Source organism: Aquarana catesbeiana, linkage group LG03, assembly GCF_042186555.1.
Source record: "Aquarana catesbeiana isolate 2022-GZ linkage group LG03, ASM4218655v1, whole genome shotgun sequence".
NCBI lineage: Eukaryota > Metazoa > Chordata > Amphibia > Anura > Ranidae > Aquarana > Aquarana catesbeiana.
In genome coordinates this window covers 333,777,725-333,803,387 of record NC_133326.1, presented here as the reverse complement: position 1 = coordinate 333,803,387, position 25,663 = coordinate 333,777,725, and the positions used below count along the sequence as shown (strand labels likewise).

At 41.3% G+C, this 25,663-nt stretch overlaps 1 protein-coding gene across 2 annotated transcripts in view; it reads left to right on the top strand.

Moving 5' to 3' along the window:
* CPLX2 (complexin 2) overlaps positions 1-25,663 on the top strand; it is a 357,329-nt gene that overhangs the window by 285,339 nt on the left and 46,327 nt on the right. For both annotated transcript variants that reach the window (XM_073620543.1, XM_073620542.1), the window contains exon 2: positions 6,927-7,024. In XM_073620543.1, coding sequence (XP_073476644.1) covers positions 6,994-7,024 — 31 coding nt within the window. In that variant the 5' untranslated portion in view covers positions 6,927-6,993. The remainder of the gene's footprint in view (positions 1-6,926; positions 7,025-25,663) is intronic.

Sequence of the window (25,663 nt, the reverse complement as noted above, 5' to 3'; positions counted from 1 at the left end):
GTTCCCAAGATCATGGCGATATATATGATATTGTACAATATAGGTTGTAATGATGAGAGACATTACAGGGACAATTTGAACAAAACCATTGGGGTTGATGGTGTTGGAAAGTCTTAATTATCATAATCATGGTTTTATAGGGAGACTAACACGAGATTGTTGAGGTGACTAAAAAATCCCCAGGCTGTGTTTTCCTTTCTTTTTCTACATTGAGGGGAAGTGGATAGAACTGGGGGTGGTAAGTGGGGGTAAAGCATAACGGGGTGTAGGGGATAGATTACCTATGTAAATTTTGGTGTATCAGGTTATGGAGTGTGGGAGGGGGATAAGGAGGGTGGCCAGGTAGACAGTATAGCAGGGGTCTTCAAACACTGGCCCTCCAGTTGTTCAGGAACTACAATTCCCATCATGCCTAGTCATGTCTGTGAATGTCAGAGTTTTACAATGCCTCATGGGATGTGCAGTTCTGCAACAGGTGAAGGGCCGTAGTTTGAAGATCCCTGCAGTATAGGATCAAGGGTGAAAGGAGAGAGTGGGTTGAATGAGGGCACACCAGACATAGGGAGCCATGATGGGAAAATGAGGGGGAAGAGGAGGGAGGGAGGAAAGGGTCTGGGGGGGCTTAAAATTAGAAAGAGTAATAGAGATGTATGGGGGAGTATAAGATTTTAGTTAAATGAAGGGGTGGTTTAGTGGAGATCAGTGCCTGATTGGGGCTGGATTGTGTTGGACTGCCAAGGAGCTGCTTGTATTCTTCTGAGAAAGAGAATTCTATCCAGTGGAATCAAGTTGTCTTGTCTCCTTAAAGGAGCTAGTCAGGTGTTCTGTTAACCCTATATTCTCTACACATTGCAGCCATTGTTGTATTGTAGGTGGGGAAATATACTTCCACATTGTGGGGATACATTGACCAAATGTACTACAGCTGGGTTTTTGTTTTAAATTAGATATTATTGAGGTGTAGGAGGAAAAAAGTATTTTTTTTCTTTGGAATGGGGCGGTCTTTGAATTTTTGGATAAGGATACAAATTTGAGTCCAGAAGGTCTGTAGGGTTGAACAGCACCAGAAGATTTGCAACATATTACTGAGAGCTGAGCTGCATCTCCAGCAGGTCTCTGGAACCAACAGGTAAATGGAATGTAATAGTGTGGGGGTACAATACCAGCAGGTAACAATTTTATATCCGGACTCCTAAAATGTTTTGATTATGGAAGAACAGTATGAGAGTGTCCCTCAACAGTCCCTGCATGGGACTTAACAATTCCCAATTCTTGAAAAAAAAAAATGGCTACACATATACATTATTATTACGAAAATATGATGCAGCATGATTTACTTTTAGATAAATCAAACATTAATAGTGAATATTCTGTTAAAATACCTACATATTTAGTTTCAAGTACATAACTGCAGACAGAAACTTCAGCTCATTTTAAATAGAATTCTCGCTATAACAGCGTGACCTATTTGAGTACAGGGGGTCCCCGACTTACGAACATCCGAGTTGCGAACAACTCCTACTTACGAACGGGGCCCGAATGACGTCACTGCCGGCCGAATCTTCCTCTCCTTGCTTGACTGAGCCGTTCCGCCGTTCCTGGCCTGCCCATCCACAGGCCTGGTAAGGTCCGGTGGCCTGCCAGGCCGCTAAAACTGCCCGTCGTGGCCGCGGCCTAGTGCGGCCTAGTGAAGCCTCCAGGATCCCCGGTCTTTCCTGTGCCGCTGCCCCGCCGAGGTGCACTGCGGCCGGCCAGCCCAGACTCGGATCACAGACACTGCTGCTGTCTCCATCCATCCATCTCCCTGCTGTGCCATCACACATCAACACATCGGCTCCCCTCTCTCTGGTGTCTCCTGTCCCTGCTGCCATGTAAACTGTAAGAGGGGAGAGCTGTGCTGTGCTGTGGAAATCTAACACAGTGCTGGGACTCCTGTTTTGGAGGTGACAGGGTCAAAAAAGAGAACCTGTCACCTCCAATTGCTATCACACAGGGAATTGTTTTCTCCTGTGTGATAGCAATAAAGTTTAAATGAAAAAAAATTGATAAAAATAAAAAAAAATAAGAAATACAGTAATAATTAAATTAATAAAATAACAAAGAAGTAATTAAAAAAGTAAAGAATAAGAAAAATAATATTAAAAATAAGAAAATTATACAAAAATAAATAAAAGACTGGATTTGCACTGAAAAAAAGGTACTGTTCCGACTTACAAACAAATTCTACTTAAGAACAAACCTACAGTCCCTATCTTGTTCGTAACCCGGGGACCCCCTGTACACATATACACATAACTAAGGCAACTATACCATACAGATGCATATGAACAAAAGAGCAAGATTTGCTTATTAACATTCATGATGCAGAAAGGCTTAAAATAGTATTTTCCTTAAGTATTCCTCAAAAGGACAGATGTCAGTGCAGTGTTGTGAAAATCGATAGTGATGTGATGGGTAAAAAGGATTTTTCTTGGTATACCAGTTTGCTGTTCTGATGATATGACTTTGCCTGATGCCTGTAAACCCTGTGTATGCCAGTGATCACAAACGGCTGGATTTTTCATATTTATCTGTTGCCAGTTTTGGGTCCTATCTGTGGCAGAAATGTCCACATTGCAAATGCTTAATCCCTTGGTAAATGAAGAGGAAATAATCTCTTTTCCTCGGATTAAACTGACATGTTTCCCATTGGTTGCTGAATGCCATTCCTCATTTACATGATCTAGCAACTAGATTCAGGTAATTCCCATAACATTTTATAATTGTGGTAATTGGGACTGTTTTGAACGCAGAAAACTGTCAGATGCCACTCCAACAACATTGCAGCACATAATTATCTTAGCTTTCCAGCGGTTCATTACAGGGTCTATAGGTTTATCACAGTTGTTTACATCAAATAAATAACTGGTTAGAGTGTTTTTGTAAAAGGGAAGCTCTGTGATCTGGTAGAAATATTTAAATTAAACTTTCTCCAAAGAAAATATGAAGGCTGCTTTTGTGAATTTTCTTCTGAAAATGCTAATTACTTAGTCTTTTCTGGCGGCTGTCACCCAGAACAAGTTGGCAGACAAGAAAAGTCAAAGTAAAATCAAAGTCTTTAACTGAATACTTGCATATGCTCCAACCGTACTGTTTTGACCATTATGGTATCAGTATATCACTGGTCTTTACTGGCTTTTAAAATGGTTGTAAACCCTTACATATTGTCAGTGAAGTGATTGGCCTCAGGTGATAAACAGAGATGAAACAAATCCTCCTACATCAGTTGTACCTGCTTGTCTGCAGTCTTCTCTTCTCCACATCCTTTCAAAGTCCAGCATTATTTTTTATCAGAAAAAAAGGGGCGGAGAGCACATCTACGGCAGTCAATAAGCTGGAGCTCCCTCCCCATCACTTTTTCTCTTGGTGTCAGGAAAACTTGTCAGAAATTATTCATGTTGATAGCAGAGGGAAGAAGCGGCAGACAGAAATGACACTTAGCACACACTATAGAGGGATATGCTTTGTTCATATTTCATGTCTGAGGTTTACAACCACTTTAGAGAATGTATCTCCACCTTGCCCAGCACAGGGCTGCGCACTACTTTCAGGCTTTCCTTGCCAGTTACACTGGCGACCCCAACCTCTTAACATCATCACACATGTAGGCACTCTGCTTAGCTTGGAGAAGCTATAGAATTACTTCAAAATTACAAAACAAATCCAGTTGAATTTGTCTACTACTAGCTATAACATGGATAAATGAGAATCATTACAGACATTCCTGTAGTTAGGCTTATATCAGGATACCAGTGGCTAGATCTCTGGATGGGAGGTTCCTGAACCCTCACCCTTATGCATGTCACCTGCTGAATTTTATCTTTTAATTCTTATGTTAAGAACAGGTAGTGTATACATTTGCCATTAAATACACTTTTAGGGTTATTGGCCAGGTGCAATCTATATAAAAAGTACTGTATGTATAATATGAAGCAGGCAGCAGTTACATTTAAAGGGACTTACAACAGGAGGAATTTGCAACATGGTTCTAATAATGTCAATGCTTCTGTGGGGCACAGCCCACCTTTCTCAGACTAAAACCATGTTGGAAATTCCATATTGACAAAACCATGTTGGAAATTCCTCATGTTGTAAGTCCCATTGAGCTCACCTACTGCCTGCTTTTTATGTTATGAACAGTTTAGCCGAAGACTGGGAACAACCTGGGATGAGAAGAGAGCTGAGATCTATGATGGGAGAATCTGGCCACTGGAGTCTCCTACAAACATAATAACACAATAGGTGACTCAGCCTACTAGATCCCTTTTGTAACTGAAGTATCATATTTGCAATGATTGGCCCATGCAAAACAAATACATAGCTTTCCTTTAAGCTTCATGTTCATTCCCCTGTAAATCTGCTGTTTGTGTTGGCTTTGTACAACCTATAATAGCTGGTGGCAAAAATAATCCAGGATTCTATTTTTGCCAGAAAAAGTGTCATGTCCCTCTTTGTTCAATTGCATATAATTAGGAAGTTTCTTTTGCAGTGAGACAGAAGCATCCGATAGTCGTTTAAAAATACATTAAAGCTCCCAAGTTAAACGAAAAGAAAATGTCAGCAAAATTAAGAGATTTCTGTGCACCTGATATCATCTATTGTTTAGCAAATTTACTGGAAGAATAGTTATACTGATGGCAGCATTGGGACTTTTGCAAACCAAACCCAAATTGAAATATTTCACTAGGATACAGTTACGTAAAGCTGAACTCTGGCGAGACATAAATGACTCAATTTAATGCATCTACTGGGAAAATATCCCACTTTTAAGTACACAATGGGGTTTTTTTACTAAAGCTGGAAAGTGCAAAATCGGGCTAACTGCATAGAAACCAATGAGCTTCCAGGTTTTATTACCAAAGCTTAATTGAACAAACTGGGGTTAGAAGCTCATTGGTATCTATGCAGAAGTGAGCCTGATTTTGCACTTTCCAGCTTTAGTAAATAAACCCCACTGTGTACTTAAAAGTGGGGTATGCCTGTATATAATCATTAAATAGATAAGTACATTTTATTTTTAATGGAAGCACTGTATGTACCTGAATTTAACCTGGTGTCAGACTCTTGCAGTCCCTGTTAACCAGAGCTGGAGTGTGAGAGGAAGAAGCAGTACAGGGGGCCAATCAGTTCATGTGCTGAAAGAAGTATGCTGAAAGGAGGAAAGAGCAGAGTGACAGAGAGATTAGTTCATCACTGTTCTGCTTCTCCTTTTACTGTCCAGTCACAGGCTGGTGTGGGTCCAGAATGACTTAAGCTCAGAGGATGTGGATCGAATAATACTGGCCATCACACTGATGATATCTAGTGGCAGAAAAAAGTACTCTGTGGGAAATGTATGTGGATCACTAGTACCGTTTGCTGCAAAAGCTGGTTTTGTTATTATATCATTTTATGGATTGGTCATTTTTACCTTGTTATTTTTTATTTGGATTCCTGCTTTAAGCCCCTTTAGTTCCTTTTTTTTTAGTTTTGGATAGAGTAGGAAGATTAAAACCCTGACAGACAGACCCAGAGACACAGCATTAAAGGAAAAGCCCAACCTGAGCTCATTTGGCTGGGCTTCTCCTAGGGGTCACAGGATTGCAATTTGTTTTGCACTCCTGTGATGTCTGCTCTCTGCTGATGTCACCAGGATCAGTCCATGCACCGCGTCATCTTGACTTCGGAAGTCTGAATCCACCAGGTGCCTGGACTCATAGGCATCTCAGCCTCTCAGCGAGCCACTGAGAGGCTGATATGGCTGCTCCCTGCCCCTCCACAGCTCAGGGCTCCAATGAGCATGGAGGAGCAGAGCAGGGGAGCTGTTGACTGACAAGCAGCAGCTCTCCGCTCAGGGATCTGTGAGAACCGAGCCATCGGCAATGTTTGATGGCTCGGTTCTCAGTGAAGAGGTGACGGGGACAGATGCAGCACCGGTCCGATGCGGTATCCACCTAGGTAAGTATGACTGGGGAAAAACCCCAAACCCATACTTCTCTTTTAAGTTAGAGAATATCTCTCCAAAGTAGAAGGAATTCAGCTCTTAAAAAGTTGTCACAGCAACAGGTTCTGCAATTTGAAGATTTACACTTACCTTATGCTCTGGTGACAACTGTAAAATTTGGAATTTCCCATCAGTTTCTGTCTTGGTGGTAATGCTCCCCAGCACACATAGAGAGACTGAATTTCCCCAGCAGGGACACAGACACCATTAAAAACTTGACAAGGTCCTAACCCTTCCCTACTCCATTTAAAACAAAAAAATAATGTTTTGGCTATGCTTTGGAAGATACTTTGCTTCAGCTATAGCAGCAGCAAAGGTGACAGTGCTGCACTGATTTTACTCTAAGAGGAAGAGCATTGTTACCCTATCAGAAAAAGTGCCTGTCCAATAGCTTTAGTGGCAGAATCAACAAGTACAGGCATACCCCACTTTTAAGTACACAATGGGGTTTATTTACTAAAGCTGTAAAGTGCAAAATCAGTCTCACTTCTGCATAGAAACCAATGAGCTTCCAGGTTTTATTACCAAAGCTTAATTGAACTAGCCGAGTTTAGAAGCTCATTGGTTTCTATGCAGAAGGGAGCCTGATTTTGCACTTTCCAGCTTTAGTAAATAAACCCCATTGTGTACTAAAAAGTGGGATATGCCTGTATTTACAAATCTTTCAAGGGGGTCTCTAGAGTAATAGAGAGCCCAGTCTTACCGGTATGGGCAGCTTGCATTAAATATGTGAATTTATTGTTTGGTCACAGCCCTACTTTAATGTAAGGTCCCATTATGGGTAAAAAAAAATTGTGCAGGATCTAATTGCATTTTTTTAACCCATGTTACCTAATATGTTGTATTGTTTCATTTTTGTGAAGTGCTTATTTCTTCATGTTCTGACCCTTTTTTTAATTAATAGTGCCTCCCACCAGCTGTACTGAATGCGAATACCTCTTTGATAAGGAAGGAAAACTCAGACAGAAAACATGGATTTCGTTATGAAACAAGCTTTAGGGGGTAAGACTGATCTTCTTTTCTAAACAGTTTCATTCTTCCACTATCCAAGTGACTTTCGCATTTACTGTGATTAATATTGTCTCCCACTAATTGCAGTTTAAGACCTGTATCGACCTTCAATCTATGTACTGCAATTTCATTATATGTAACTAGGCAAAGGCCCTGTTGGATAAATCAGAATGAATAGAGCTTGTGACAATGGCTTCCATGTCACTATACAAACCAATGCTGGAGAATTCATTCAGTAATGCTCTGTATAACCAATCACTTAAAGCCCACCTCCGGTTTTGAATAGAGCAGCGAAATGTTAGAACCTCTGCTCCGTTTAAATTCATGTTCTTGTTAACTGTGCCCAGGACAAGAAGTACGGTGCACACTAATAACAATCAAATCATGTCAGAGCCTTTTATCTTTACCCACTCTAAGCAATACTAAAAAATTAGCAGTTTAGGTGGAAGTAACACTTTATAATGGAAAGTCAACCAAATCTTCATTAGTTGAGCAGGGTGATATGAATTTATTTTATAAATTAATACTCACATCTTGTCCAGTTATGATCAAGACCCATATATTATCATATATATTATATTATCAACATTATTATTATGTTCATGTATAAAAATAATTCAATCAACATATTGTCACCCTAAGAAAAAAGGTGACCAGTAGAGACTGGGTTTGGTTTGAGATGGGTTCACAGAACATTACTAGTTCAGATGCCGAATCCAAACCCTACTGATGTCAATGGGAGAAAAATGTTAAAAAATAATATTGGACATTTTCTGGGCTGAAAGGAAAGGGATTATTAAACAAATAGCATGGGGCAGCCCAGTGGCTAAGTGGTTAGAACCTCCATCTAGCAGCACTAGGACTGTTAGTTTGAATACCAACCATGGCATTACCTGCCTGGAGTTTGCATGCTCTCCCTGTTCCCATGTGGGTTACCTCTGGATACTCTGGTTTCCTCCCACACTCGAAAGACATGCTGATAGGTTAATTGGATCCTGTCTAAATTGGCCCTAGTATGGGTATGAATGTGAGTTACGGAGCTTAGAGAATGTACAATATATATGTAAAGTGCTGCATAAATTGGCAGTTCTATATATAAGTACCTACAGTATATCAAATAAATGGAGGCCTGGGCACTGCCCTGGGGAAAATGTACCAAAGAAAATGTTTAAAAATTCAGTTTGGTGGGGAACAGCATTTTAATAATGCTGTAAGTGAAACATTAAAAATGCAAATTTCCTTTAAATGACATTTTAGAAAAAGCCAATAAAAATGGCATTTATGTAACCAGGCTTTACAGTGCCTAGAGAGCTGGTATAAAGTGATGTCCTTCACTATAAGTTTAATAGCTTCATGCTTATGCATTTCATTCTGTAGTTCAAGGGGTAGAATAGACATTTGGTATTACTTTGAAAGTTCTATAATCACTTACAGCATCTTATTGATGACTGAACTGAACTGGACACACAGATACATTTTTCAAGTGCCAAAGTGAAAAAACACACTGGTAATATTTTAAGTCCACACACTGTCCAGCTTTCAAACATTGTAGCTCTTAGCAGCTATAATGTCCATCATAATAGTAACCTGTATATAACCTTTTCTCTACAGTGTCTTATAATTAACCAGCAGTTCATTACTTTTTATAAATCTCACAGACTTTTCCTTGATGTTCACTAAAAGAAAGTAAGGTTAATGACTTGATCTTCTCACTGAGTCATTGCATAAAATCATTCTAGGTTATGGATTTAAATGGCTTGAAGGCTTTACATGAATATTGAGGAACACCACCTGCTGGGTGCACAACTCAAAAAAAAAAAAAAACACTACTGCAAGTTGGATTTGAATCAGAACAAAATGATTGCAAACTCTCATTATCACAATGACTTTACAATGCTAAATATGCTATTTGAATAAATTGCAGCCTGGCTCTGACCATCTTGTGTTTGATATACACCAACATCCTTCCAGTTATTACATATAGAGAGCAGTGAATGCATAAACTGCTTCCACTAATTTGTATTAGTGAGTACATTAATGATGCACTAGGTCCCAGCAGAGATAGTGTACCATATACAGATCTACCCAGGGCTACTAAAATGTAAAAAAAAAAAAAAAAAAAAAAAAAAACCAAAAACAAAAAAACAGATTGTAATGACCATATGTGTATGCACCATTGTGTTTAAGCTGATGGAGGGAGCATAGAAATAATCTACAAGCTCTGCTGCTGACAACCCCCAGGCATTGTTAGAAAGCACTCCTGTTGGTATCTGCAGCTGAAATATTTTCTATACTATGCAGACTTTGCCAATCTCCATCTTAAAACAATTCAAGATATGCATTTGGCTGTATGCATCTGTGTAGATCATCTTTTATTATCCTCTTGTACTAGTAAAATCCAGGTTTTGAGTAAGGGGAAACATTGTATATTTTCAATTAGCAAACATTTTTAATCATTGCAGTAATTAGTCATTTTTATATGACCTTCACATTACACACTTGCCGTTTTGTATTTTATTGTTATGGGTTTTTTTTTCTTTCATATTTTTATTGTTTTATTAAATATAGAGATCTTTGGTTTACTGTAAACACTTTAATGAAACTCAATTACTCTAGCAATTGCTCTGTTTTTCTTCATATTACAACTGTTGCGATAATATATCTGCAACACAGGGAGTGCATTTTTTAATACTGACTCATAATGGGTGATTTACTAAAGGCAAAAAGGCAGTTCACTTTACAAGGGACTAAGCCCTGGAGCTTAGTGAATGAGGCAAAGCTCTGCTGGCTTCCTTCATCTAATCACATGCTAGAAAAAAATGCAGATATATTTTTCTTTTCCTTGCGAGTTATCGGGTGTTCTTTGCTAAGTGAAATTGCACCACATTCACTAAACTCTGCAGAAAATTCTCTTTTTTTTTGTTAAATGCCTTTTTTAGGCAGCACTTCTGTACTGTCATGTCTTTCTTTTCTCCACTAAACTCCACTCTACTCTACTAAATCTCTATGGCTGGGTTGACATATGAGCATGCAAGCGGCTCACAGCAGGAGTCCGGTGCAGGTCCTTTCACTATTTCAGCTTCTGATTTCAGCCCAAATTTTTGGCTGAATTCGGACCTGTAATGGAACAAAAGAGCAAATTTGCATCAGAGCCGATGCAGAGATATGTGAACCAGCTCCATAGAGAGCTGGTCACAATCTCCTGCTGTGCGAATTGGATGTGGGGAAACATCCAATTAACACTAGTGTGAACCCAACCTATAAATAGGCAGGGAAGAAGAAGAGGAATCTGTGCCCTCTGACCTAGTACAGAACAGTACTGATTGGTGCTGTGCTGGTCACATGTAAAAAAAAAAAAAGGAGGGAAAGAGCAGCTGCTGTTAAATGATCAGTCATTTAAATCTGGACTACACTGGAGGGGTGGGGCGAGGAATTTAACAGCTTCACACAGACTGACAGGGAGCGAAGGAGGGGAGAGAAGGAGATGCAAGCACACTGAGGAGAGAGCATGATGATGAAAATTGATGGAAAGACATAAACTGGCCACACTATCATGGATTGGCAGTCACGATTAGCTTGGTCATTTGACAGAAAGGAACACAGGAACAGGCAGGATCAACCAGGTATTGTAAAATATGTAGAATCCTTTTTATAGGCATTCAGAGTGACACCCAGGGAATTACTTCCTGTTACATCACTTCCGGCCTAGTCATGGTCATGTTAAGGATTCTGTTTAGGCAAACACTTCACCCTGAAGAAACTCATGTCCCAAGTGGGTGAAACACGTCGAGGCATGTGCCTACACATGCCCTCTGCCGATAGCCAGCCCAGGCTTTTCATCATCTTTTAGCCCCCCACCTTGTCTCCGTAAACCTGAAGTCTACAAACAACTGGAAACTGGAAGGAGACGGCCAGATGGCCCCATGCCGGTTTTGAGTGGATGACACCTTGTGTGTATCACCAGGGCAAGGAATACAGAGATTCGCACCCTGCATACATGTGGACCCCTGCAAAGTACTCTGGATTCACCACCTTGTCCCTGCAATCGAGGACAAATTCAATATCATCCAAACAGTGAGTCTTTTTCAAGCTGGTATACCCAGCAAGTGATCACAGCCTGAACACCTTTTGAGGCTTTGTGCTTTGACTCAGCTGACTATATCCTTCTACTTAACTCACATGCGGGGCTGTCTTAAATGTTTTATGGAAACATGATGCTGAATGATTAAAAGGCTTACTGCAGATCTATTGTTCCTCCTAGACTCAAGTCACATTGCTACATCACCGCGTGCTACATTCTACTGCTTTACCATCTCTATGACTGATAGTGATACACCAAGAAAGCAAACCTGCCTTGTTAATTAACTGGCAGGGACACTTTCCAGCCCAAAATTGCATTTATTTGTCTGTGATGATCAATGGCTTTTTAATACTGTAGATACCTAATGCAGCAGCTTTAAAGGCAAATAGGGAGTCTGGAGGTCCGTGGTTAAGCACAATATGGATACAGGTCTGTGCTATCAAGGTTTCCCAGAACTCACCTCGCCTGATGTACATAAGCATTGTGTTTTAAGTCACACCAAATGACTTGAGGATGACTTGGATATGGCTGAGCTCATGGGCATGTGTTTTAAGTGTCATTTTTTACCATGTGTAATGTCCTATTGTTTATGTTTTCCTTTCAATTATACACTTTCTCTACCAATTGTTCTAATAAAGATATATCAGGTTAAACCACAGTTTGTTCCTTTTCCCTTATTGAAGGCAAAAACACTTGGGTCCTATTCCCTTTTCTCTTTTATCTTGACTGCTTCTCCTGTCTTGATAAGGAACTCCACCTAATTAGATGAGTCTGTAACCTGCCACCTGAATTGACCAACGATATTGGTCATCATGACCCCACCAATTGCGTTTTTATATATTGTAATCAGTCCTCAGACTTTCCTGCCCATTTTTTACCAAAAGCCTGTAAACTAGCCTTACAAAAAAGCCAGAAAAAAATTACAAGGTTCAACTTCCGTCGACTCAGTGGGATTCTGGTGTTTTTCCGTGTTCAGTTATCACTACGCGTGGACAAAAACTTGTGGTAAAAACTCTTTATGGAAGTCATATACTCATTCTCTAAGTGATAAATGGGTATTCACACTGACCCATTTTTATTTTTTTATCCTTTTAACCTGGATCTGACTGGGAGCTATCATAATGATGTTTTTCAAATGGAGTACCCCGTGTTCAATATGTCACATGTCAAGAAAATTTTCTAGCAATGTAAAAGTTATACAAATTTTCTGTAGCCTCCCTGGCGGTTTTCCCGAGTGTGGCTCGGGGTTAAAATTCAGGACCATTAGCGGAAACCCCGAGCCACACTCGGGATTACATCGCAGGATCCTGGTGTGGCTTTACTTACCTTGTCCCCGGGATCCTGCAATGTCCCCCGCTGTGTCTGCGGGCTCCGTCCTCCTCCGAAGCCTCTCCGTGCCAGGCTCCGTTCCCTGTGAGCGGCGCGACGCACGGGGGCGGAGCCTGGCGGCAAATTAAAAAAAGTGTAAAATCATAACACATACAGTACTGTAATCTTACAGATTACAGTACTGTATGAAATGATTTCACATCCCTTTTGTCCCCAGTGCTTTGGCCCATGCCCTGCATGCAGTTTTATGTTATATATACTGTTCTTTCTGCCTGGAAACTGGAGATTGTCCATAGCAACCAAATAGTGTCTCTTTACATCAAAAGTGGCTTTAGACCAGCTAGAAAACAGCCATAGTAAATTAGAACACTTGCAGAATTGAGCGATAGTGAATCGTGGGGAAATTTATTTTATTATTATTATTTTTTTTTTAATTATTTATATTTATTTATTATATTATAATTTATGTTTTTGTGTTTCAAACTTTATCATACCCGGGATATCTACTAGACTCTTGTTTGGACAGATTTAAGTGTGTTATTGTTAAGAATTACAGACCTACAATATAAAACGCCAAATTTCCATGCAAAATAATTGTACCGCTTTCAGCACCTAAAATCCGAAATAATCATACCGCCAGGGAGGTTAAAAAGTTTGTATTATACAGAATGGTTAACCTAAAAAAAATGGCTATTGTGGCATGTTAATAGAGTTGCTGGAGTCCTTTTGTTATACCAAAATAATATTTATCCTTTATATGCAGTAGTAGAAATTAGCCTAAATCAATTATGATTAATAATAGAAGTGATAATATGTTACTGGTGGATTAATGCACATTCTTCATTAACCTCCCTGGTGGTATTCCCGAGTGTGGCTCGGGGTGGATTTTCAGTACCAAAAGCGCTAACCCCGAGCCACACTTGGGATTTCATCGCAGTATCCAGGCAAAGTTACGTACCTTGTCCTCAGGATCCTGCGATGTCTGCCCGCTGTGTGTGTGCGAGCTGTGTCCTCTGCCGGATCTATTACAGTGCCAAGCTCCGTTCACTGCAAGCGTTGTGATGCACGGGGACGGAGAACGGCGCCAAATTCAAAAAGTAAGAAACACAATACATATACAATACACTGTAATCTTACAGATAACATTACTGTATCAATTTATTTCACCTCCCTTTTGTCCCTAGTGGTTTGTCCAGTGCCCTGCATGCAGTTTTATATTATAAATACTATTCTTTCTGCCTGGAAACTGGAGATTGTCCATAACAACCAAAAAATGGCCCTTTACGTCAAAAGTGGTTTTAGACCAGCTAGAAAACAGCGATAATAAATTAGAATCACTTGCAGAATTGAGCGATAGTGATTTGTGGGGAAATCTGTCATCAAACACTGAAAGTAATGACAGTGACCATTCTGCAACTGAGCAAATTTCAGAGTTTTTGATTTGATAACATTATTGAATAATTTTTATTATTATTATATTATTATTTGTTATAATTATTTATAGTTATTTATTACATTATAATTTATGATTTCATGTTTCAAACTTTATAATACCCGGGATTTTTACTAGACTCTTGTTTGAACAGAGTTAAGTGAGTTATTCCTAAGAATTACAGGCCTACAATATAAAACGCCAAATTTCCATGCAAAATAATTGTAACGCTTTCAGCATCAAAAATCTGACATAATCATACCGCCAGAGAGGTTAACTACTTAACCATTTAAAAAAAGATTGTGGCCAAAGTAGAAGCAGTGAACTTATTTCTATTTAACTTAATTGGTCCCAGATTTTAGTAAAAGTGACCTGGGTGGCTGTAGCGTAACCTGATCACTTGTATGGGTCTCACAATAAAAGATTCTTCCTGAAAGCCCAGGACCACAAAAAGAACGTTGTCAGAATGGTGAGTGGGAGGAAATCAAGGATCATTATTTCCGTAATGTCCTTTGAAGACTGTAAAACATAGACGCACTCACTTGTTATGGCAATGCCTTAAAGTAAAAAAAAAAAAAAAATTTTTTAAATGTAAACTAAAATAATATGAAAATAACAAAAAATGTCAAAGCACATCTGTTGCCCCACACAAACATACAAGCATAAAAATGCATGTAGGACAGGACATATATGCAATCAGGGCCGGATTAACAAAATCATGGGCCTGGTGCTGAGGATTTTTTATAAAAATAAATAAATAAATAAAAATTACAAACAATTTTTTGTTATAACAAATTAAATTAAATAGAGAGAGGGAGGATGAGAGAGAGAGAGAAAGGGGATGAGAGAGGGGTGAGGGGTAAGGGAGGGAGGATGAGAGAGAGACAGGGGATAAGATAGAGAGAGAGGATGTGCATGAGCATGTGTGGGAGTGACAGCAACGCAGCCCGGTCAAGGCAAGTGACCGAAGGCACAGAACCCGGAAGGAAGACCGGGTGAAGATGGAGGGCTCAGTCTGACAGGTAGTGTGTACCCTAATGTGCTAATATGCTGTGCTTACTTGTACATTATGGCATAACCAACCTCAGGGCCTCTAAACAGTAGTAATATTAGTGAAGTTTACTACCACTTTAATATCACAGGATCCCAGGAGCCTCTCATTGGGCCCCCTACTGACCCTGTGGCCATTGGGCAGTGCCTAAGTGCATAGTTGCCAACATTTCAAAAATATTTTCAGGGACACTTTTTTTTTACCAGTGGTATATTTAGAGTAGCTGACATCCCCTATGTTCCTCTATACATCACAGTAGTAAGCACAAAATTAAAACAGTACTAATAATGGGCAGAACAAATATGAGGACTGAGAAGATTTCCTTTAGTTGAACTAACAAAAGTGTGCCCATTCTAGAGCTGGTAACATTGAGGATATTCTATATAATTTTAAAGAACAGTTTTTTTGTGGGTAAGAGGCATAGGGGAGGAGTATGGATGGTATAAAAGTGGGAAGTATGTGCAGGTGAGGGAGAGGAATGGGGTGGGTATAACAGTGGGCACTATGTACAGGAGAGGAGTGTATGACAGTGGGCACTATGTACAGGAGAGGAGTGTGGAAGGTATGACAGTGAGTGGTATGTACAGGAGAGGAGTGTGGAGGGTATGACAGTGGGCAGTATGTACAGTGGGGACGGAAAGTATTCAGACCCCCTTAAATTTTTCACTCTTTGTTATATTGCAGCCATTTGCTCAAATCATTTAAGTTCTATTTTTTCCTCATTAATGTACACACAGCACCCCATATTGTCAGAAAAACACAGAATTGTTGACATTTTTGCAGATTTATTAAAAAAGAAAAATTGAAATATCACATGGTCTTAAGTATTCAGACCCTTTGCTGTGACAGTCATATATTTAACTCAGGTGCTGTCCATTTCTTCTGATCATCCTTGAGATGGTTCTACACCTTCATTTGAGTCCAGCTGTGTTTGATTATACTGATTGGACTTGATTAGGAAAGTCACACACCTGTCTATATAAGACCTTACAGCTCACAGTGCATGTCAGAGCAAATGAGAATCATGAGGTCAAAGGAACTGCCTGAAGAGACGGAATTGTGGCAAGGCACAGATCCAGCCAGGGTTACAAAAAAATTTCTGCTGCACTTAAGGTTCATAAGAGCACAGTGGCCTCCATAATCCTTAACCTCCCTGGCGGTATGATTATTTTGGATTTTAGGTGCTGAAAGCGGTACCATTATTTTGCATGGAAATTTGGCGTTTTATATTGTAGGTCTGTAAATCTTAACAATAACACACTTAAATCTGTCCAAACCAGAGTCTAGTAGATATCCCGGGTATGATAAAGTTTGAAACACAAAAACATAAATTATAATATAATAAATAAAAATAAATAATTAAAAAAAAAATAGTAATAAAATAAATTTCCTCACAATTCACTATCGCTCAATTCTGCAAGTGTTCTAATTTACTATCGCTGTTTTCTAGCTGGTCTAAAGCCACTTTTGACGTAAAGGGACACTTTTTGGTTGCTATGGACAATCTCCAGTTTCCAGGCAGAAAGAACAGTATATATCATATAAAACTGCATGCAGGGCATTGGACAAAGCACTGGGGACAAAAGGGATGTGAAATCATTTCATACAGTACTGTAATCTGTAAGATTACAGTACTGTATGTATTATGCTTTTGACATTTTTTTGAATTTGCAGCCAGGCTCCGCCCCCGTGCGTCGCGCCGCTCGCAGGGAACGGAGCCTGGCACGGAGAGGCTTCGGAGGAGGACAGAGCCCTCGGACACTGCGGGTGACATCGCAGGATCCCGGGGACAAGGTAAGTAAGGCCGCCCCAGGATCCTGCAATGCGATCCCGAGTGTGGCTCGGGGTTACCGCTAATGGTACTGAATTTTAACCCCGAGCCACACTCGGGAAAACCGCCAGGGAGGCTACATGGAAGACATTTGGGACGAACAGAACCCTTCCTAGAGCTGGCCGTCCGGCCAAACTGAGCTATCGGGGGAGAGGAGCCTTGGTGAGAGAGGTAAAGAAGAACCCAAAGATCACTGTGGCTGAGCTCCAGAGATGCAGTCGGGAGATGGGAGAAAGTTGTAGAACGTCAACCATCACTGCAGCCCTCCACCAGTCGGGGCTTTATGGCAGAGTGGCCCGACGGAAGCCTCTCCTCAGTGCAAGACACATGAAAGCCCGCATGGAGTTTGCTAAAAAAACACCTGAAGGACTCCAAGATGGTGAGAAATAAGATTCTCTGGTCTGATGAGACTAAGATAGAATTTTTTGGCCTTAATTCTAAGCGATATGTGTGGAGAAAACAAGGCAGTGCTCATCACCTGTCCAATACAGTCCCAACAGTGAAGCATGGTGGTGGGGGCATCATGCTGTGGGGGTGTTTTTCAGCTGCAGGGACAGGACGACTGGTTGCAATCGAGGGAAAAATGAATGTGGCCAAGTACAGGGATATCCTGGACGAAAACCTTCTCCAGAGTGCTCAGGACCTCCAGACTGGACCGAAGGTTTACCTTCCAACAAGACAGTGACCCTAAGCACACAGCTAAAATAATGAAGGAGTGGCTTCACAACAACTCTGTGACTGTTCTTGAATGGCCCAGCCAGAGCCCTGACTTAAACCCAATTGAGCATCTCTGGAGAGACCTAAAAATGGCTGTCCACCAATGTTTACCATCCAACCTGACAGAACTGGAGAGGATTTGCAAGGAGGAATGGCAGAGGATCCCCAAATCCAGGTGTGAAACTTGTTGCATCTTTCCCAAAAAGACTCATGGCTGTATTAGATCAAAAGGGTGCTTCTACTAAATACTGAGCAAAGGGTCTGAATACTTAGGACCATGTGATATTTCAGTTTTTCTTTTTTATTAAACCTGCAAAAATGTCAACAATTCTCTGTTTCTCTGTCAATATGGGGTGCTGCTTGTACATTAATGAGGAAAAAAATGAACTTAAATGATTTTAATAAATGGCTGCAATGTTACAAAGAGTTAAAAGTGTAAGGGGGTCTAAATACTTTCTGTCCCCACTGTACAAGAGAGGAGTGTGGAGGGTATGACAGTGGGCACTATGTACAGGAGAGGAGTGTGGAGGGTATGACACATGAGCAGTATGTACAGGAGAGGAGTGTGGAGAGAATGGTAGTGGGCACTATGTACAGGAGAGGAGTGTGGGTGGTATGACAGTGGGCAGTATGCACAGCAGAGGAGTGTGGTGGGTTGACAGTGGGCACTATGTACAGGAGAGGAGTGTGGAGGGTATGATGGGGACAGTATGTACAGGAGAGGAGTGTGAAGGGTATGACAGTGGGCAGTATGTACAGGAGAGGAGTGTGAAAGGTATGATAGTGGGCAGTATGCACAGGAAAGGAGTGTGGAGGTTATGACAGTTGGCAGTATAAAGAGCAGAGGAGTGGAAGGTATGATGGGGCAGTATGTACAGGAGAGGAGTGTGGAGGGTATGACAGTGGGCAGTATTACACGAGAGGACTGTGGATGGTATCCCAGTGGGATGTATGTACATGAGAGGAGTGTGGAAGGTATGATAGTGGGCAGTATGCACAGGAGAGGAGTGTGGAGGGTATGACAGCCAGCACTATGTACAGTAGAGGAGTTTATGAAAGTGGACAGTATGTACAGGAGAAGAGTGTGAAGGGTATAAAAGTGGGCAGTATGTACAGGAGACGAGAGTGGAGGGTAAGACAGTGAACAGTATGTACAGGAGACGAGTGTGGAGGGTAAAACAGTGAGCAGTATGTACAGGAGATGAGTGTGGAGGGTATGACAGTGGGCATTATGTACAGGAGAGGACTGTGGAGTGTCTGACAGTGAGCAGTATGTACAGGAGAGGAGTGTGGAGGGTATGACAGTGAGAAGTATGTACAGGAGAGGAGTGTGGAGGATATGACAGTGGGCAGTATGTACAGAAGAAGAGTGTGGAGGATATGACAGTGGGCAATATGTACAGGAAAGGAGTGTGGAAGTTATGACAGTGAGTAGTATGTACAGGAGAGGAATGTGGAGGGTATGACAGTGGGCACTATGTCTAGGAGAGAAGTGTATGACAGTGGGCAGTATGTACATTAGAAGAGTGTGGGGGGATGACAGAGGGTAGTATGTACAGAAGAGGAGTGTAGAGGGTATGACAGTGAGCAGTATGTACAGGAGAGGAATGTGGAGGGTATGACAGCGGGCACTATGTACAGGAGAGAAGTGTATGACAGTAGGCAGTATGTACAGGAGAGGAATGTGGGGGGTATGACAGTGAGCACAATGTATAGGAGAGAAGTGTGGAGGGTATGACAGTGGGCACTATGTATAGGAGAGAAGTGTAAGATAGTGGGCACTATTTAGTGTGATATTATGAAGTATATGACAGTGAGCAGTATGTAAAGGAGTGGAGTGTAAAGGGTATGACAGCGGGCACTATGTACAGGTGAAAAAAGGAAAAATATAAAGGTTTGTGGAAGGATGTTTAGGGACTGCGTAGTGGTTAAGCGGGCCATACATGGAATGAAATTAAGTCAATTAAGCAGAGACCAGCCATAGTCGATCTATGTATGGGCTAGCTAGTTGTACACAAGTCAATCTAGTAATCGATTGAGTACAACCAGCCTGTCAGGTTTTTCCCAAAACAATCAGTGCAGCCAGCTATAGTTAGCAACACTGATCATTGTATACTGTGGGTAGGGAAGGCTCCCCACTGGCAGAACACAATAACACTGCGGGAGTGATTCCCCCATCCACAGATCAGCAGGTGAGAGTGTGTGGGGGGATAGGCTGCGGAGAGAGGTCTGTCAGCAGGGGGGGTGTGAGCTCGTCATGGAGGGATATCAATCAGCAGGTGGGGGAAGTAACTGGGAGTGATATATTTTGGAGTAGGGTCTGTTATCTCCAGGTTGGGAAATGGTCACCTGTGATATAAGTTGAAGGGAGGTGGCTAACATGGGAAGTGGCTGGGGAGTGACCTGGCTTGTGGGGAGTGTGAAATGGATGATGTATTTCAAGTTTCTTTCACATTTGCGGTAATGCTTACTGCCCTCTGAAAAGTGATCTGTTGTGGATTGCTTTTCAATAAGTGGTTTAGCACCAGCTGACAGGCATTCGTGAGGTGCTACTGCTGCATGCTTGTTTTTTTTTTTACATTGCTGAATGGTATTTTTACATTGTTGGACTATGCTGCTACTGCGAGCGAGTTTGGCTTGCAGTTGCAGAGTGACCCCACTGAAATCAATAGGTAAGTTCGACAGGCTGCCTGTCAAACTCTGCAGGCTCCAAGCTGTCCATTGAGCTCAGTGCCCCTGACAAGAAGTGAGAGGCATTGTGAGCTCATCCTCTCAGTCTGCTGCAAACAGAGTGTGCCAGCTTGTATTTAAACTGGCCGCTCTGGATGTAGCTTCTGACAGGCTGTGCAAGGAGCCCCATATCTCCGTAACCATAGATGATAGGAGCTCCAAATTTTAACCATTTGTGGAGTCAGTCTTCAGGCGGGGTCTCTGTGACCCCTGGTGGCCGAGCCACAACCCTCGAAGTTGATTGTTTTTTTTTGGGGGGGGGGTTGTGATTTTTTGGGGGGGTTCTGGGCAAATTTAAGGGGCATGGAGCTGCAGCTCCAATACCCACTGTATTAATCCGGCCCTGTATGAAATAATTCTAGGTCCCTCACTCATTGTTAAATCTAAACTGATTAGATGTAAAGGCAATTAACGTGTCACCTACTGATAGTTTCGGGTACTGTAATTTTTCGTCATTTCATGGGAACAGCCAGTTTTAATGTTTGACATATTTGATATCTTGTTACTAAGAGCCCTTGCACACTGGGGCGGGGGGCGGCGTCGGCGGTAAAACGCTGCTATTATTAGCGGCGTTTTACCGTCGGTATGCGGCCGCTAGCGAGGCGGTTTTACCCCCCGCTAGCGGCCGAGAAAGGGTTAAATACCACAGCAAAGCGCCTCTGCAGAGGCGCTTTGCCGGCGGTATAGCCGCGCCGTCCCATTGATTTCAATGGGCAGGAGCGGTAAGGGAGCGGTATACACACCGCTCCTTCACCGCTCCGAAGATGCTGCTGGCAGGACTTTTTTTACCGTCCCGCCAGCGCATCGCTCCAGTGTGCAAGCCCTCGGGGCTTGCACACTGGATACACAGCAGCGGCACTTTCGGGGTGGTTTGCAGGCGCTATTATTAGCGCAATAGCGCCTGCAAACCGCCCCAGTGTGCAAGGGCTCTTAACACAACTTCATCTTTTAATTTGTGCACAAATCTGTGGATTAAAGTGTGTTTCTTTGCAGTAAAATCTTTTTAGTATATTTTTACTGAAAGTATAGATTTAATACACATTAATATGCAACATTAAAAAAAAATCATCTGCAATCTTTTTATTCTACACGGCCTCTGCTTTCAGACATTATACAATGTTTTGGGGGTTGTAAGTAATTTTTTGTGAAAAATGCAGAAGCAAAGAACTAAAGGTAAACTTATACTAAGAGATACATGGGGCTCCCATTGCCAATCCCCTTCTGCTGATGCTAGTTACCTGGCTATTACACTTGCTCACTGAGTTCAGTAATGTATCACCAAGTCAGATGTCCTTTTTTGCATAATTGTTCCGGGTTGAGGAACAAGCTTAGCTTACAAAGCCTTAATACAAGGGTAAGGGTCTTTTAGCCTTTATGGCTATAATTTGCAAATCTCACTAGTTTATTAGGTTAGTTTATGTATGTCTGCGTGTGTATTTGTGTTTATATACATGTGGCTTTTTGGTTTTCTCTTGCTGGTCCTTTCTGTCTCCGCTTATTTCTGCAAACAACTTACTTTGCTATGCCTTTGTAGTTATACTTTAAGCCTAAAAAGTGAGAGAAGTGGCATTTTCAAAGGTCTGCCTCTATATATTTTTTGTATGTTTTCTTTAAAACACAGGACTTCACACACACCATGAAAAATGGCAAAACTACTTCTTTTTCTGTAATTAGATATAAACTAAGTCCAGCACTGCCCGAGGATCCATTTCCAAGTAAGCATTGCATAACTGTCCTTCAGTTGAATCTCATCCATGATAGCTCTTACTGGAATCCTTTGGGCTGTTTTACTAGAATAGTTTAAATTGCATTACCATAATACAGAACTTGCATTAACAGCTAATCCTAATATGCTCAACTTTGCTCATATTATTTGATTCTTTCCCATGTGTGATTTAATAGAAGAAGAAAATGTCATAACCCCCATAATGGCATTTATTTTGTACTTGAGTGGTAATTAGCTGTTGGTATGGATGCATAGTTCGTTTATTAAATAGCGCTAAGGCTTTAGAACTCTGTAAGCTATACTTCTCCGCTGTATAGCCTGTATTTTCTAATTGCAAGAGGATCATTTGATGGTATTATATTAACATATCTGAACAGAAAGTGAGCAATCAAAGACACTGTTCATATACTGTAGATATGTTAGTTGCCTTACTTTCAGAAGATTTGTAGTTTGTTCAGCCAGTCTTGTGATTAAGACATTTCTACCAGACAGCACAGTCATTTCATTAACCTCATGTTTCTACACTGCAGTTAAGCACTACAATCTGGTCATCCAATCACCCCTTCCTGTGACTGGATAATGAAAAATCTCACAAACTCATCAGAAATCCACAAATGAGTTCACTCACATGCTCTCCCTTCCTGTAAGAAAGTTTTCAGTGTTAGACTGACATCACTGTGCAAAGCAATAGCATTCAGACTGGCTAAAGCCCCATACACACGATCAGAAATTGTGCCATCAAAAGTCGGATGTGAGCTTTTGGTCAGAATTTCCGACTTTGTGTATGCTCCATCGGACTTTTGCAGGCAGAATTCTAGCCAGCAAAAGATTGAGAGCATGTTCTCTATTTTTCGGTCGGAAAAAGTTCTGATTGGAAATTCCGATCGTCTATACAAATTCCGACGCATGAAATTCCTACGCATGCTTGGAAACAATTCGACGCATGCTCGGAAGCATTGAACTTCATTTTCTCGGCTCGTTGTAGTGTTGTAAGTCACTGCGTTCTTGACGGTCGAAAGTTCAGAGAACTTATGTGTGACCGTATGTATGCAAGCCAAGCTTGAGCAGAATTCCGTCTGAAAAACCATCCAAGTTTTTCCCGACGGAAAATCCGCTCGTGTGTACGGGGCATTAGAGTGCATATCCTTTCTCTACCAATATGACTGCTGCTGTTTGAGAATTACAGGGCTCCAAAATAACAACATTCATTCATTATCATAGTTGTATTTAAAATATGTGTAATGATTTTTAATAGATACAGTACATAAGTGGATTCACCTGGAGTTTTATTTTAAAGGCCATCTGTGGGCACATTTTTATTTTACCTTGTGGAGTGTTTTTTATACTCACCTCCCTCACAGACACCAAGGTCCATAGCCAATTTTATTCCCCGGTGCTGTAATGCAGTGCTGCAGATTTGCCTGCTCTGGCTGTTCCCTTGTCTGTACCCTCAAACTGATGTAATTGCCTGTAGACTGTATTCTGAATCCTGAGGGGACCCAGGCACTGGACATCTAATAGGAAGTGTCCACGACACACAGTAGTAATGTGGACACCAGAAGAAGGACCCTACCTCCTGTGCATGAAAGAAGAAAGAAAACTTGTTATTTAGGTGAGTAAATGAGACATTTGGGTAGTTTTTTTCTTCTTTCCCTTTTTTTTATGTCAGTGATTAGTTAGAGGGAGGCAGAAGTTCAACTTTAAGGAAAACGCTGAAGTCACTGAACAGCAAATATAGTAAGTGCATAAAGTCAGGCACAAGCATACCTAGAAAATGTGTTCACATATATTATATATCTATTTGTGTTTTACTTTTGTAAACTTGCCATATCTATATCTACCAGGGGTATAATTACAGATACTAGGGCCCAATAGAACAATTTAGGTAGTTTCCCAACAACCGCATTCTGTGACATCTAGCAATGTGGCATTTGTAGTCGTAAAAATACTGTCATCGATCTTAACATAAAGTATTCCTAAATGAAAGACAGAATGCAGGAGAGCTGTGGTTAAAATAAATGCACTACTAGGAATGGGATCACTGCTGTAGATAGGAGATGTTAGCGAAAAGAGAAGGAGGAAGCAGCCATGCAGGGAATTTACTTTTTCAAAAACTGTCCCCAGTAGCAAATGACCATCAGAATTGTTTATATTATTACATTACTTCTAGTGTTCTTGCGCACAATTACTCTATAACCCTAATACAAACTTCTTTAGCCCTATCACTGTTGCTTTTCACTTCCTTCATTTTTTTTTTTTCTTCAGTCATGTTTTTCATTTTTAGCACACATTTTAAAATACACATTTTAGGCTTGAAGATTACTTAAAACCCCCATAACATAAAATAATGTCTAAAAGATGTGATAAATTAAAATAAAATCAAATACAGTATCTCACAAAAGTGAGTACACCCCTCTCATTTTTGTAAATATTTTATTATATATTTTCATGTGACAACACTGAAGAAATGAAATTTTGCTACAGTGTAAAATAGTGAGTGTACAGCTTGTATAACAGTGTAAATTTGCTATCCCCTCAAAATAACACATAGCCATTAATGTCTAAACCGCTGGCAACAAAAGTGAGTACACCCTTAAGTGAAAATGTCCAAATTGGGCCCAAAGTGTCAATATTTTGTGTGGCCACCATTATTTTTCAGCACTGCCTTAACCCTCTTGGGCATGGAGTTCACCAGAGCTTCATAGGTTGCAACTGGAGTCCTCTTCCACTCCTTCATGATGACATCACGGAGCTGGTGGATGTTATGCCGCCTACACACGAGCAGACTTTCTGGCAGACTATCCGACGGACCCTCGGCGGACTTCCGACTGACTTTCCTAACGAACGGACTTGCCTACACACGATCACACCAAAGTCCGACGGATTCGTACGTGATGACGTACGACCGGACTAAAATAAGGAAGTTGATAGCCAGTAGCCAATAGCTGCCCTAGCGTCGGTTTTAGTCCGTGTGACTAGCATACAGACGAGCGGATTTTTCGACCAGACTCGAGTCCGTCGGAAAGATTTGAAACATGTTTTATTTCTAGGTCCGTCGGACTTTTGGAAAAAAAAGTCAGCTGGAGCCCACACACGATCGAATCGTCCGACGGAGTCCAGTCTGCCGGACCAAGTCTGCCGGAAAGTCCACTTGTATGTATGCAGCATTAGAGACCTTGCACTTCTCCACCTTCCGTTTGAGGATGCCCCACAGATGCTCAATAGGGTTTAGGTCTGGAGGCACGCTTATCCAGTCCATTACTTTCACCCTCAGCTTCTTTAGCAAGGCAGTCGTCGTCTTGGAGGTGTGTGTGGGGTCGTTATCATATTGGAATACTACCCTGCGGCCCAGTCCGAAGGGAGGGGATCATGCTCTGCTTCAGTATGTCACAGTACATATTGGCATTTATGGTTCCCTCAATGAACTGTAGCTCCCCAGTGCCGGCAGCACTCCTGCAGTCCTAGACCATGACACTAACACCACCATGCTTGACTGTAGGCAAGACACACTTGTCTTTGTACTCCCCACCTGGTTGCCGCCACACACGCTTGACACCATCTGAACCAAATACGTTTATCTTGGTCTCATCAGATCACAGGACATGGTTCCAGTAATCCATGTCCTTAGTCTGCTTGTCTTCAGCAAACTGTTTGCTGGCTTTCTTGTGCATCATCTTTAGAAGAGGCTTCCTTCTGGGAGGACAGCCATGCAGACCAATTTGATCAGTGTGCG